The sequence below is a fragment of the Myxocyprinus asiaticus genome, chromosome 20 (genome assembly GCF_019703515.2).
Source record: "Myxocyprinus asiaticus isolate MX2 ecotype Aquarium Trade chromosome 20, UBuf_Myxa_2, whole genome shotgun sequence".
In the NCBI taxonomy this organism is placed as follows: Eukaryota; Metazoa; Chordata; class Actinopteri; order Cypriniformes; family Catostomidae; genus Myxocyprinus; species Myxocyprinus asiaticus.
In genome coordinates this window covers 39,972,172-39,988,397 of record NC_059363.1, presented here as the reverse complement: position 1 = coordinate 39,988,397, position 16,226 = coordinate 39,972,172, and the positions used below count along the sequence as shown (strand labels likewise).

Sequence of the window (16,226 nt, the reverse complement as noted above, 5' to 3'; positions counted from 1 at the left end):
TTTTGTCAGAATAGATGATGCGTACCAAATTTCATGCAAATTGAATATATGGCCTTGGAGGAGTTTGAAAAAGTAGATTTTCCCGAAAATTCAAAATGGCGAAATAATTTTATAGACGGAAATGAAATCTGAGATATACGTTTTGTAAGCCTTGACTCAGGGATTCAGAGGGAATTTTGATCCTAGTACTTACGGCCCCAGAGTTATGACCACAGACGCAAAGGTGCTTATTAAAGCACCACCTAGTATCCGACGGGTGCGTGTGTGGGTGCCTGAGTAATGGGGGGGATTTCTGACCATCCCACCAAGTTGGTGTCTCTGCGATTTACGGTCTCTGATGCCTAGATACTTTTATGCAGAAAAAGAATAATAAATAATAATAAAAATAAAATCAGCACAAATACAATAGGGTTCCAGCACTTTGTGCTTGGACCCCTAATAATAAAAAGAAAATCAATACAAATACAATAGAGTTTCCAGCACTTCGTGCTTGGACCCCTAAAAAGAAAATCAGTACAAATACAATAGGGTTCCAGCACTTTGTTCTTGGACCCCTAATAATAAAAAGAAAATCAGTACAAATACAATAGGGTACCAGCTTCATGCTTGGACCCCTAATAATAATAAAAAGAAAATCAATACAAATACAATAGGGTTCCAGCACTTGCAAGCAGCAATTATCGGGGTTCAAGCACTGTAGGGCCTTTAAGCCCATGTTCTGGACTGTATTAGGCATTGCTCAAACATTATGCAACAAAGACAATGCACAAATTGCATACAAAATGTCAACTCATTCGGAAAAGTGGTAATGTTGTTACATCCACTTTAAATTTTGTCATTTTTATAGCGCCATCAAGAGGCCAAACTCCATTTCTTTGTATGTTTGTCCTCAGAATGAGCTTCTACTTATTACATATTTTACCTACTATTATGAGAAATCCATACAAGCTCTAATGATGTGGTTTTAAGTTATTATGTTTATATTTTCTATAATACAACCAGGATTTTTCTATTGCGCTTATTCCATCATGCAACAGACAAATTGTTTGGGATTTTTACCTGCAAGCAGCTATTATCAGGGTTCAGTATTTTTAGGGCATTTAAGGTCATGTTTAAATTATTTAAAAAGAGGCACCTGAAACAGAGAAAGTGCATCAAAAACTTCAAGGCAATTAAGCAAAGAACCTTTGAGATATAGCCATTTTTTATAGTCCACCAAATAATTGCAGGCTCCTTCAGCATCACATCCTAGCATATATGCGCTACATTGGCTGAAAATCTGATGTTTATAACGCCACCTATTCTTTAATATTCACCAAATTTTGCATTTCATATACTATGATATGACCATGCTAAATTGAAAGTTCAGTTCAATATTCCTGCACTTTATTTGTTACTCCTAAAACCTAGAACTAGTTTGCAAAAGTACTGTTTTTAACTGAAATATTTAATGCACAATTTTACTGACACCAATGATTCTTGAGGAAAAGTTGAAAAGTTGTTCAGAATTAGATCTATAATATATGAATTTCTTGTGCTTTTGTGAAACATTGCATTATGTAAAACCTTAAATGCACATGTAAAACTTAATAGTACCTCCCAGCAGTCTTTTTACTTTGTTTTTTCTAAATGTTTACAGACCTCTAGGGCCAGGAAGCAAACAGGTCCACCACATTTTGTTCTGGTCTTTGTCTGACAGCTGCTGAAAGTTGATTGGCCAATGGCAGCCATGTTTCTCAGAATATGTGACTGTCATCATAGAAATTGATGGCACCTCAGATAAAGACACTGCATGCAAATGTAGAGATCACTCAGACCAATGGTTCCATAGATACTTGAAACCAAATTCATGTATGTTATTTCCTGTTATAGCACCACTAAGTAGCCAAGCACCATTTCTTTGTATGTGTGTCCTCAGAATAAGCCCTTACATCAAAGCGTAAAATTTTGTGAAAATATCTCGTGTTTTATTTATTTATTATTGTGATTTATTGTCCCTCAGGGAATAACACTATTCACCATTCCAGCAGATCTAACTAAGCATAACTACATACTGAAGAAATAAGCTATAGCAAAAGACATGAGAACCTGTGAACATATCCGGTCATAACCCCAAAGTTCCAATTGTATCGCCACCAAGTGGTCAATCTCCATTTAATTTTTCTAAAATGGAGTTATAGCCATTTAAGTAAAACTGTCCAGTCCACTACATGCATTTTGGCTGGCTGTACCTACCTTGATTGGAAAAATAAACATGTTTTTACATAATTAGTGATCTAGGGACTCCAAACAAATCATTCTAGATTGGTTTCACAATGCATTTATGAGGGTGTCTGAGTATTGTCACGCTTACTGAGTATAACCGTTATCACAGTATAATGTTGCAAGTCCAGTAATAGCATCTGATTTTTTATTGCCTGATGGTGGCCAAGTTTATGATATAAAAAATATGCCCCTTCATATGTGTATAAACTGTGATGGTTTTACATTATTATGTTACATAATAGCCATTTAAGTAAAACTGGCCATATACAGTTTTTTGCGTGCAAGAAAAACGCAAGGGCGCCTTGTGGATGCTTTGCACATACCACTGAGGACAAGAATCAAATAGGTCTACCACGTTTCATTCAAATTGGCCTTTGATGACCTTGTCTGATAGCTGCTGAAAGTTGATAGGTCAATAGCAGCCATGTTTTTCAAGATATGCAGATTTCTTCAAAGATCTTGTTGAGACCATGGACAAAGGCACTGCATGCAAAATTTCAAGTCATTTGGACTAACGGTTCCATATTTAGAGCCTTTTGAAAATTTGTCTCTATTATTATAGCACCCCCAAGTGGCAAATCCCAGCAAAATTCATTACAGATCCTCACTTTGATGCCCTGCAAATTTGTCTTAAGTTTGGTCAAAATTGCTGATTGCATTCAGGAGTTATCACCTTTGAAGTGTTTTTGGCTCTGCCCACAAGATTTCACTGGTCTATTATAGCCATGCAAAACATAAAACTCAACATGTTTTTAATAATTATTGATGTAGGGACTCCAAAGTATCTTTATAAACTGGTTTAATTTTGATTGAACTTAAAACCTATGACTAGTTTGCAAAAGTTGGTTTTTCAAATAAACTCAAATATTTAATGAATGATTTGATTGACTCTTATGGTTCTTGAGGCAAAGTTGTTTGGAACAAGGAGAGCTATCATATGATATGAATTACTTGTGTTTTAAAAAAAAAAAAAAAAAAAAAAAAAACACTGCGTTATATCCAAACATTAAAAGGCACAAAAATCATGAAAACGCCACCCAGTGGCCAATTGTTTTTAAACTTTGCACATACCTCTTAGGCCAAGAGTCAAATAGGTCCACCAAGTTTAATTCTAATCAGCCTATGTTAACCCTGTGTAATAGCTGCTTAAAATTGATTGGCCGATGGTGGCAATGTTTTTCAAGATAGGTAACTATTCTCATATTCTAACTACACTGCATGCAAAATGTCAAGTTGATCAGACCAACAGTTCCATAGTTACAGCTGTTTTAATATTTGTAATTATTATAGCGCCACCAAGAGGCAGAGCCATGTAATTTATTCATGTGTCCTCAAAATGACTCCATACTTAAATGTACCAAATTGGGTGAGAATATCTCATTCCGTTCAAGAGTTATAACCGTTTAAGTAAAACTCACCACTCATGCTATGTACGTTTTAGCGTACCATTGCGAAGATTAATCGGAAATGTATTTTTTTTTTTTATAACTTTTCATAATGGGACACTGCTGAATCTTTTTGCACTGGTTTGGTTCCGATGGGGCGAATGGACTAGGACTAGTTCATTTAAAAAAATAAAAATAATCACAAATTGCAAAAAGATTTTCATGGCAGAAATTAATTTGGAGATAGCCATTTTGTTTGCTATTGAGTCCAATGATATACAACACTTGATACGACAAATGGTTCAGGAGTTATGGCCCAAAACGTGTTTTCCTTTGTTCTAGTGCCACCATCTGGCCGATTGGGCCAAAACTTTGCACCATTGTAGACTAGGGGAGTACTACCTACCCTCAAAGTTTCAGTTCTCTACGACTTATGGTTTGGTCTGCACGATCAGTTTTAGGGCAGAATAATAATAATAATAAAAAATTATGCTGCAAGCAGAAATTGTTGGGGTTCAAACCTTTTAAGAACTTTCGAAGTATGCAAAAAAGGTATGTATTTGTATATGTACTTTGTAAGTTGCTGAATTTACAAACTGGTGTTAAATATGACTCAGATGTCTTGTGTTCAATGATCCTGAAACAGGTTAAAGTCAGACTTAAAATGTGCGGACAATCCAGCCTTTTAATCTCAAACTCAGCCTACAGGTGCATCTCAATAAATTAGAATGTCGTGGAAAAGTTCATTTATTTCAGTAATTCAACTCAAATTGTGAAACTCGTGTATTAAATAAATTCAGTGCACACAGACTGAAGTAGTTTAAGTCTTTGGTTCTTTTAATTGTGATGATTATGGCTCACATTTAACAAAAACCCACCAATTCACTCAAAAAATTAGAATACATCATAAGACCAATAAAAAAAAAACATTTTTAGTGAATTGTTGGCCTTCTGGAAAGTATGTTCATTTACTGTATATGTACTCAATACTTGGAAGGGGCTCCTTTTGCTTTAATTACTGCCTCAATTCGGCGTGGCATGGAGGTGATCAGTTTGTGGCACTGCTGAGGTGGTATGGAAGCCCAGGTTTCTTTGACAGTGGCCTCCAGCTCATCTGCATTTTTTGGTCTCTTGTTTCTCATTTTCCTCTTGACAATACCCCATAGATTCTCTATGGGGTTCAGGTCTGGTGAGTTTGCTGGCCAGTCAAGCACACCAACACCATGGTCATTTAACCAACTTTTGGTTCTTTTGGCAGTGTGGGCAGGTGCCAAATCCTGCTGGAAAATGAAATCAGCATCTTTAAAAAGCTGGTCAGCAGAAGGAAGCATGAAGTGCTCAAATTTCTTGGTAAACGGGTGCAGTGACTTTGGTTTTCAAAAAACACAATGGACCAACACCAGCAGATGACATTGCACCCCAAATCATCACAGACTGTGGAAACTTAATACTGGACTTCAAGCAACTTGGGCTATGAGCTTCTCCACCCTTCCTACAGACTCTAGGATGAATGAAATTTCCAAATGAAATACAAAACTTGCTCTCATCTGAAAAGAGGACTTTGGACCACTGGGCAACAGTCCAGTTCTTCTTCTCCTTAGCCCAGGTAAGACGCCTCTGACGTTGTCTGTGGTTCAGGAGTGGCTTAACAAGAGGAATACGACAAATTCCTTGACACATCTGTGTGTTGTGGCTCTTGATGCCTTGACCCCAGCCTCAGTCCATTCCTTGTGAAGTTCACCCAAATTCTTGAATCGATTTTGCTTGACAATCATAAGGCTGCGGTTCTCTTGGTTGGTTGTGCATCTTTTTCTTCCACACTTTTTCCTTCCACTCAACTTTCTGTTAACATGCTTGGATACAGCACTCTGTGAACAGCCAGCTTCTTTGGCAATGAATGTTTGTGGCTTACCCTCCTTGTGAAAGGTGTCAATGATTGTCTTCTGGACAACTGTCAGATCAGCAGTCTTCCCCATGATTGTGTAGCCTAGTGAACCAAACTGAGAGACCATTTTGAAGGCTCAGGAAACCTTTGCAGGTGTTTTGAGTTGATTAGCTGATTGGCATGTCACCATATTCTAATTTTTTGAGATAGTGAATTGGTGGGTTTTTGTTAAATGTGAGCCAAAATCATCACAATTAAAAGAACCAAAGACTTAAACTACTTCAGTCTGTGTGCATTGAATTTATTTAATACACGAGTTTCACAATTTGAGTTGAATTACTGAAATAAATGAACTTTTCCACGACATTCTAATTTATTGAGATGCACCTGTATGTTTTCATTGTCTGTGTACACTATGTGTGTGTATAAATATGTGTATGTATGAGTTGGTTTGGGCCACACCTACATACTGTTAGCCATTCAAAACAGACTGAATTGTTGAATGTGTATTTTGTTAATGAAATGAATATACTAAATTTGTTTTGCATAATGTTTATTTTAAAAATATTAGGAAAACACGTTTGATATTATTTTTCAATTAATGCTGTATTTAAGTTAAAAATAGAGCAAAGGCATTTAAAAACCAAGGAATGAAGGCAGATTAATGCCATCTGGTGGAAAGAAATTAAGAAAATCATATGTAATACCATGGTGAGGCCACTAGATGCCTGTAAAGCTCTCTCTATATATAAACAGTGCAAACCTAGCTGATTAATGTGTTTTCAGGCATAGTTATTTACTTTTATTAGGTTGGATGTATATTTAGACATTATCAAACTACTTTTTGTTAAAGTTTATTTTTCTTTGTTAAAATGTTGTTTTTAAGCATCACTTTTTGGATCATGATTACAGTCAAGCATGAACACAGAGAAATAATTTTGTTACACATTAACTCAAACATTCATTTTAAATAAAAATGAAATAAAAAACAAAAAAGAAAAGGAATGCTTCATCAGAGGTAGAACTGCCTGATTTCAACCTCTTAGTTGAGTCTTCAGACTCAACTAACTGGTAAACAGTCTCAAACTCAGCCTATGATTTCACTGTTTGTATACAGTATGTGTGTGTATAAGTGTGTGTACATGTGAGTGGGTGTGTCTAATATACACTCCTGATGTTTTTGAGTTTAACCCCTTCATTGATGTGTCCTTCATTGATGTGTGCTTTGTTCCTGTATTGTGACTGAATTATTGATTTATCATTATTGATCATATGTGTGTGCATAAGTGTTTCTGTGTGAGTGTGTGTATTTTGCAGTCTTGATGTTTTAGAGCTGAACCACTTCATCGCTGTGTTCTTTTTATCTGCAGTTTGTATTCCCCCAAAATGTTCTGTATTTTAACATGTTTCGTATTCATTTGTTATGGTGGTCATTTTTTTTTTTTTTTTACTTTTTAACTGTTATAAAGCCACAAAGCACCCAATCTCCAAAAAGGTTTTAGAAGTTTGAATATTTATTTGAGGAATTACAGGGTTTTGGATACACTTGGTCAAACCCACATGATAAATGCAACCCCTAAATAACTAAATAAATAACTAAAGTTCAACTTTTCTTTGATAATTGTTGACCTAGGAAGTCCTAGATGTAGTTCACAATAGCAGGTAACATTGGATAATATACAATAATTTAAACACCATTTATGCAGCCATTTTGCTGAAAATTGATTGGGTGCTGGCGGCCATGTTTTTTTATTTGTCATATTGTAAAATATGTTAGCATTTGGCCCCTATAAGAAGCATACCAATTTTCAACTTCATTGATAATACAGTTGAGGAGTTATGAGCATTTATTTGTTGTAGCGCCCCCTATTGGCAAATGTTTTCACAATTTTGCATGCAGACTCAAAATGTGCTGTTGTATATGTGTGTCAAGGTTCGTAACATTTGGCCTTTTCATTTGGTAGATATTGGTCAATACGTACAAAATGAATGGCACCTGACCAATTTGTTGGTTTATATCTTCGCAATGTTTTGACGAATCAAAATTCCTTTGATACATTTTTGTCAGGAGGGTTCATAGTAGACACACCACAATTTTCATGAGAATCGGACATACGGCCTAGGAGGAGTTCGAAAAGTAGGTTTTTTTTTAATTATGCAAATTAGAGCAACAATTTTCATGACGGAAATTAAATTGGAGAGTTTCAGCTCTCTACGACTTACGGTTTGGTCTGCATGATCAGTTTTAAAGCATAATAATAAAAATAATAATAATAATAAATCCTGACAAATACAATAGGGTTTCAGCCCTTTGGGTTTGAACCCCTAAAAATTCCAACAAAACAAATAGGGTTTCAGCAGTTCGTGCTTGAACACCTAATAAAACAATCTGAGCAAAAACAATAGGATTTCTAACACTTCGTGCTTGAACCACTAAATAAAAAAAATCTGAGCAAAAACAATAGGGTTTCTAGCATGTCGTGCTTAAACCCCTAATAATAAAAAGAAAATCAGTACAAATACAATAGGGATACAGTAATTCATGCTTGGACCCCTAAAAATAATAAGAAAATCAGAAAAAATACATTAAGTTCCGGCACCTTTGGTGCTTGGACCCCTAATAATAAGAAAAATAATACAAATGGGAAAAGTACAATTAGGTTCCTGCACCTTCGGTGCTTGGATTCCTAATAAGAAAAATAATACGAAAATCAGAACAAATACAATAGGGTTTCTGCATCTTCGGTGTTTGGACACCTAATAATAAGAAAAAAATCAGTACAAATACAATAGGTTCCAGTACTTTGTGCTTGCACCCCTAATAATAAAAAAAAATCAGGAAAAATACAATAGGGTTCCTGCACTTTCGGAGCTTGGACCCCTAATAAGAAAAATAATCAGAAAATCTGAACAAATACAATAGGGTTCCTGCAACTTCAGTGCTTGAACCCCTAATAAGAAAAATAATAAGAAAGTCAGAACAAATACAATAGGGTTCCTGCACCTTCGTTGCTTGGACCCCTAATAATAAGAAAATCAGTACAAATACAATAGGGTTCCAGCACTTCATGCTTGGATCCCTAATAATAAGAAAATCGGAACAAATATAATAGGGTTCTTGCACCTTCGGTGCTTGGACCCCTAATAAGAAAAATAATAAGAAAATAAGAACAAATACAATAGGGTTCCTGCACCTTATTTCTTGGACCCCTAATAATAAGAAAATCTGAACAAATACAATAGGGTTCCTGCACCTTTGGTGCTTGGACCCCTAATAAAAAGAAAATCTGAACAAATACAATAGGGTTCCTGCACCTTCATTGCTTGGACCCCTAATAATAAGAAAATTGGAACAAATACAATAGGGTTCCAGCACCTTCGGTGCTTGGATTCCTAATAATAAGAAAATAGGAAACAAATACAATAGGGTTCCTGCACCTTCGGTGCTTGGACTTCTAATAATAAAAAGAAAATCAGTACAAATAAAATAGGGTTCCAGCATTTCATGCTTGGACCCCTAATAATAAGAAAATTGGAACAAATACAATAGGGTTCCTGCACCTTCTTTGCTTGGACCCCTAATAATAATAATAATAAAAAAAAGAAAATCTGAATAAATATAATAGGGTTCCTTCACCTTCAGTGCTTGGACCCCTAATAAGAAAAATAATAATACAATTAGAACAAATACAATAGGGTTCCTGCACCTTCGGTGCTTGGACCCCTAATAATAAGAAAATCTGAACAAATACAATAGGGTTCCTGCACCTTTGGTGCATGGATTCCTAATAATAAGACAATCTGAACAAATACAATAGGGTTCCTGCACCTTCGGTGCTTGGACTCCTAAATAATAAGAAAATAGGAAACAAATACAATAGGTTAATAATAAAAAGAAAGTCAGTACAAATACAATAGGTTCCTGCACTTCATGCTTGGACCCTTAATAAGAAAAATAATAATGACATCGGAACAAATACAACGTGGTTCCTGCACCTTCGGTGCTTGGACCCCTAATAAAAAGAAAATCGGAACAAATACAATAGGGTTCCTGCACCTTCGGTGCTTGGACCCCTAACTAATGTTTATATTCAGATTCTATCATTGGCAGAGGCTATTTGCACTAAGTGCAATTAGTAATAGATGCTATTTACACTACGTTTAAATAGCAACCAAAAGCATCTTCTTTGCTCTAAGTGCAAATAGTGGCAGATACTATTTGTAACCTAATTAAATACTAACATCCAGTAGAGGGGCATCACTACAACATGTTTAATTTGTTTATTTAGAGTCCCACAGACATGTTACAGCACCCCGTACCCCTAACTCTTACAATAATTAACCATGGTTTTAATACAGTAATCATAGTATCCCCATGGTATTTTGTAGTAAAATCATAGTAACCTCAAAATTAAAACATGGTTACTATATGAACACCATATTACTGAAGTAACATCATGGTTAATTGCATTAAAACTATGGCTACAGTAAAACCATAGTTAATTTTACCTAGATCAAACCTTTCTCTTAACTCCCCGACCTTCATAATGACCGTATCATTGCGATGAAATCGACCTTCGTATTAGTTTTTAGTTATTATTATTAGTATTAAAATGAAATATTAAGAGTGGAGACAGGAAATGTGGGAATCAAACCCAATTTGTCTGTACGAGAAAAACACATCCACAGCATCTTACACACCATACCATTGAAGCAAAATTTGGGTTGCAATTTGCCTTTAGGCTAGTTTCAGTGTTTCCACCAGACTATTTGAGATCAAACAGCCAAGCAGTGTGCAGGTGCTATTTACACTTAGAACACACAAATAGCGCAAATAAAAAACTCAGATAATTATTTCCTGTCTACCACCATAGTTGTAATCTCATAATAACTAATATTATTTACTGTAAATGATCATATGGTAATTATATAGAGTATTGAGACAGGGTCTGTATATTGCTGTAAGACTTTGTTTTCTTTCAAAGGCAGCAAAGGGGCTGTGGGTACAGTATTTATCCATGTCCAACTGCTGCTCCCTTATGCAACAATGTTCAGCACCTTATTGCTCAAACAAATCTATTCAGAGTCATGCAAAAAAGACCATCATAGGCCAAAATATCTTAGTCTTTAGATTTTTATGCTAAAGAAAGGGAAATACAGAAGCCAGTAGCAGGCAAAGGCTTCCTTTTCTCATCTTTTTTACAATATGGTCACAGACTATTTAATAGTATTAGAAGCATTTATTCACTGTCAAAAGGGTAATTGCAGTTCATGGAAACCAAAATAAACTTCACTCTATGCCTTTTCTCAAAAGAGGCCTTTTGTAGTAAAGTCCAGTTTACCATTGATGTCCAACAGACTTGCTTACTACACCTACAGAAAGCACAGACATTTACTTTGAATTAGTGAAAAAAAAAATGCTAACAGTGAAATTACCAGAAACATCTGACAGACAGCTTTATATTGGAACAAAACAAAATAAAATGATGGAAATTTGTGATATTGTTTTATAGAAAGACTTTTATATAGAGCAGACAGTAAATTAAAATGCCAGAAACAAAGAAAAACAAAAGGACATGATTTAATCGCTTTGTAACTAAGACTATATTGGGTTTGGCAGGGTAACAGATACCTGATCAGGTTAACACTTTACAATAGCTTGTAAAGACATTTGCTCAGGTGAGATGAGTGCCTTCACCAATGATTTATATGTTTGCTATGCAAATGCATCACCCGGAAATCCAGCCTTTCATTTCCAGCATGTTCTCTACTAAAAGATAAAAGATCGATAACTAGACAATTTTTAAATGGAGGTGTAATACAAAGTGATGCTTTTAAATTTGTCACACACACAGCTCCTTCTGAGCCAGTGACCTGAAGGTTATTTTGTGACATACTATGTTTAGGTGTCATAAACGTTTTCTTTAGTGATCAGCATGGCCCAAAGTTGCATTGCTTGTCCTCCTCTAGGCATTAAGTGTTCTTATTTTGCCACTCCTGAAACACAAAAACAGACATTTTGTTAGACAAAAGTTTGTGTGTGTGTGTGTGTGTGTGTGTGTGTGCATAATGAGGTAAACAAGCACAATTTATGATACCAATGTTGTCAGATTTTACTGCCGATTTTAAATATGTTCTTTGGTTGTAATCTTGACCAGCCGTTTTGATGATTCCGGTCTTTCTCCACTCGAGTAAATAGGAGCAGCACTTGTATGCTGCTTGTTTACACAGAAAAATTGCTGCCCAGACTGCCTGGGAGCACTCCAAAAAAATGGCCGCCGAGTGAAGTGACTTACTAAAAAGACTTTAGCGGCACCCAGCTATGACTCTGTAGTCTGTTAAAAATTCTGCAGTACCACAGAGTGCAACTCGATTAGTTTTCCATTAAATTCAACCTAAATTTTTAATCAGAGGACATAGAGGTCCCTGCTCATCTGTGTTAATGTGCCTTAGGCATGCCGCATGGAGGCATGAGTACTGCAGATGTGACCAGAGCAATAAATTGCAATGTCCGTACTGCGAGACGCCTAAAACAGTGCTACAGGGAGACAGGACAGCTGATCGTCCTCGCAGTGGCGGACCACGTGTAACAACACCAGCACAGGATCGGTACATCTGACTATCACACCTGCGGGACAGGTACAGGATGGCAACAGCAACTGCCCGAGTTACACCAGGAACGCACAATCCCTCCATCAGTGCTCAAACTGTCCGCAATAGGCTGAGAGAGGTTGGACTGAGGGCTTGTAGGCCTGTTGTAAGGCAGGTCCTTACCAGACATCACCGGAAACAATGTCACCTATGGGCACAAATCCACCTTCTCTGGACCAGACAGGACTGGCAAAAAGTGCTCTTCACTGATGAGTTGCAGTTTTGTCTCATCAGGGGTGATGGTCGGACTCGCGTTTATCATCGAAGGAATGAGCGTTACACGAGGCCTGTACTCTGGAGCGGGATTGATTTGGAGGTGGAGGGTCCGTCATGGTCTGGGGCGGTGTGTCACGCATCATCGGACGGAGATTGTTGTCATTGCAGGCAATCTCAATGCTGTGCATTACAGGGAAGACATCCTCCTCCCTCACGTGGTACCCTTCCTGCAGGCTCATCCTGACATGACCCTCCAGCATGACAATGCCACCAGCCATACTGCTTGTTTTGTGCATTATTTCCTGCAAGACAGGAATGTCAACGTTCTGCCATGGCCAGCGAAGAGCCCGGATTTCAATCCCATTGAGCACGTCTGGGACCTGTTGGATCGGAGGGTGAGGGCTAGAGCCATTCCCCCCCAGAAAAGTCTAGGAAATAGCAAGTGCCTTGGTGGAAGAGTGGGGTAACATCTCACAGCAAGAACCTGCAAATCTGGTGCAGCCCATGAGGAGGAGATGCACTGCAGTACTTAATGCAACTAGTGGCCAGCTTGCTTATAGAGGGACACTTTATTCCATTTCTGTTAGTCACATGTCTGTGAAACTTGTTCAGTTTATGTCTTAGTTGTTGAATCTTTTTATGTTCATACAAATATTTACATGTTAAGTTTGCTGAAAATAAAAGCAGTTGAAAGTGAGAGGATGTTTCTTTTTTGCCGAGTTTACATTCATTGGCAGACATCTAATTTACATGAGGAAGACAGCATAAACATTCCAATGTTAATTAATTTACACACAGGGTGCCATAAAGGGGGGGGGGGATGTTTAGGAGGATTCTAGGGACCCTGGACACAGCAGGGGCCCAGCAGAACCCCCAATACTTTTCCTGCGGGATTTTGTTATAAATGGCCACTTCACACTGGTAAGCTATAATAAAGACTGCTCTTAGTCTTACTTGATAAGATGATCTAGTCTGTTGAGATAAACCACTGAATGTCTTAAAGGTGATTCAAAAGTGCTTTAAGCGCTAAATGCGCTTCCCATTTGTGAAGTGTGCAGCTTGACTGGATTGTGTGGAATGCTAAATCGTGCGGTACAGACCACAAAACCTGAATTAAACTGAGAATTTTCTACTTTTAAGCACTGAGATGTTTGACATCTACAAAGACCAGACATTTTAAACAGTGCTGATTAGGAAAAGAAAACAAAATGTTATAATTTGTTTTATAGAAACCATAGTTACATTGATCTATTCAATGAGCCATCCATTGTCAAACCTGTGGTAATTTTTAGAAATGAAAAAAGGAAAATCAAGGGCTTTAAAGCCTGGACCTCTATGAATTATGGGCCAAGCTATCAGTTTTTCACCTGTATAAAATGTTCTATTCCAATACTCTTGTAGGGGAAAAACATTGGTTTTATTTGTCTTCAAATATTTAAAGAAATGACTTAACCCTAGAATGTATATGTAACTTCAATCCTCTTTAATACATACAGTTGAAGTCAGAAGTTTACATACACTTAGACTGAAGTCATTAAAACTCATTTTTTAACCACTCCACAGATTTAATTAGCAAACTATAGTTTTGGCAAGTCATTTCGGACATCTACTTTGTGCACGACACGAGTAATTTTTCCAACAATTGTTTACAGACAGATTGTTTCACTTTTAATTGACTATATCCTAATTCCACTGGGTCAAAGGTTTACATACACCAAGTTAACTGTGCCTTTAAGCAGCTTGGAAAATTCCAGGAAATTATGTCAGGCCTTTAGACAATTAGCTTCTGATAGGAGGTGTCCTAAATTGGAGGTGTACCTGTGGATGTATTTTAAGGCCTACCTTCAAAATCAGTGCCTCTTTGCTTGACATCATGGGAAAATCAAAAGAAATCGGCAAAGACCTCAGAAAAAAAACTGTGGACCTCAACAAGTCTGGTTCATCCTTGGGAGCAATTTCCAAATGCCTGAAGATACCACGTTCATCTGAACAAACAATAGTATGCAAGTATAAACACCATGGGACCACGCAGCCATCATACCTCTCAGGAAGGAGATGCATTCTGTCTCCTAGAGATTAATGTAGTTTGGTGAGAAAAGTGCAAATCAATCCCAGAACAACAGCAAAGGACCTTGTGAAGATGCTGGAGGAAACAGGTAGACACGCATCTATATCTACAGTAAAACGAGTCTTATATTGACATAACCTGAAAGGCTGCTCAGCAAGGAAGAAGCCTCTGCTCCAAAACCGCCATAAAAAAGCCAGACTACAGTTTGCATGTGCACATGGGGACAAAGATCTTACTTTTGAGAAATGTCCTCTGGTCTAATGAAACAAATTTAACTGTTTGGCCATAATGACCATCAAAAACACCATACCAACCATGAGGCATGTGGGTGGTAGCATCATGTTGTGGGGGTGCTTTGCTGCAGGAAGGACTGGTGCACTTCACAAAATAGATGGCATCATGAGGAAGGAAAATTATGTGGATATATTGAAGCAACATCTCAAGACATCAGCCAGGAAGTTAAAGCTCAGTCGCAAATGGGTCTTTCAAATGGACAATTACCCCAAGCATACCTCCAAAGTTGTGGCAAAATGACTGAAGGACAACAAAGTCAAGGTATTGGAGTGGCCATCACAAAGACCTGACCTCAATCCGATAGAAAAGTTGTGGGCAGAACTGAAAAAGCGTGTGCGAGCAAGGAGGCCTACAAACCTGACTCAGTTACACCAGTTCTGTCTGGAGGAATGGGCCAAAATTCCAGCAACTTATTGTGAGAAGCTTGTGAAAGGCTACCAAAAACATTTGACCCAAGTTAAACAATTTAAAGGGCAATGCTACCAAATACTAACAAAGTGTATGTAAACTTCTGACCCACTGGGAATGTGATGAAAGAAAAGCTGAAATAGATCCTCTATACTATTAAATAGATAAATAGATCCTCTATTATTCTGACATTTCACATTCTCAAAATAGTCATCCTAACTGACCTAAGACAGGGAATGTTTTTTACAATTAAATGTCAGGAATTGTGATAAACTGAGTTTAAATGTATTTGTCTAAGGTGTATGTAAACTACTGACTTCAACTGTATGTAGGTCACAAAAGATCCAGGTGAAATCTAGAGGCTTGTCCTTTATAAAACTACTTACAGTACTTTTCAAGGTATATTATCTTTAATGATAATTGTATATGTAATTTACATCTTAAAATAGTTTATATATCTTTTATTCAATTCTTAAGACTTTCAGACACATAGAAAATGAAGTAAATCACTTCTGGGTGAGAGTCTATAAAGCCTGTATAACAGAAATACGGGCGATTACAATGGTGGTAAAATATTAAATGTCTCAACTCTACCCACACAAACATACAGTATATGTACAATAGACTACAATAAAATCAAGCATAGTGTCAGTTCAGGCAGGTCACGTGAATCAAGCTCACAATCAGCTGACACTCAACTGATCATGATGTCTACCAATACAATTCAGACGCTTAACAGGCCGGTCCTGTTTAAGTCCTCCATTTATTTATTGCCTTGGCTGTGCAGCAAGCAAGCCGTGTGTCCAACAGCATCGCCCTTGGCAACAAGCACTTAAAATGGAGGGAGCACCTTGATTGGGCACAGCTGAAGTGCATGAGCCTCATCAAGCACAAGCTACAAAAGCCAGACTCAGTCACACCCCAGATGAGCTCTGACTCCACACCAGAAACGTACTGAGTGTTTCCTCTCACTTCCAGATACGGACTGACCCCAGTACCTCAAGGCGCTGTTCCCTCAAGCTCAACAACAAAGTCCCACACCTATCCTCCACTC

At 37.3% G+C, this 16,226-nt stretch overlaps 1 protein-coding gene across 6 annotated transcripts in view; it reads right to left on the bottom strand.

Moving 5' to 3' along the window:
- Window positions 1–6,222: 6,222 nt before the first annotated feature.
- Window positions 6,223–16,226, bottom strand: part of kif6 (kinesin family member 6) — a 326,246-nt gene continuing 316,242 nt past the window's right edge. For 5 of the 6 annotated variants that reach the window (XM_051646212.1, XM_051646213.1, XM_051646216.1 and 2 more), the window contains one exon: window positions 6,223–11,532. In XM_051646212.1, the coding sequence (XP_051502172.1) occupies window positions 11,519–11,532 (14 nt within the window). In that variant the 3' untranslated portion in view covers window positions 6,223–11,518. The remainder of the gene's footprint in view (window positions 11,533–16,226) is intronic. The other variant, XR_007892184.1, reaches the window with a different exon arrangement.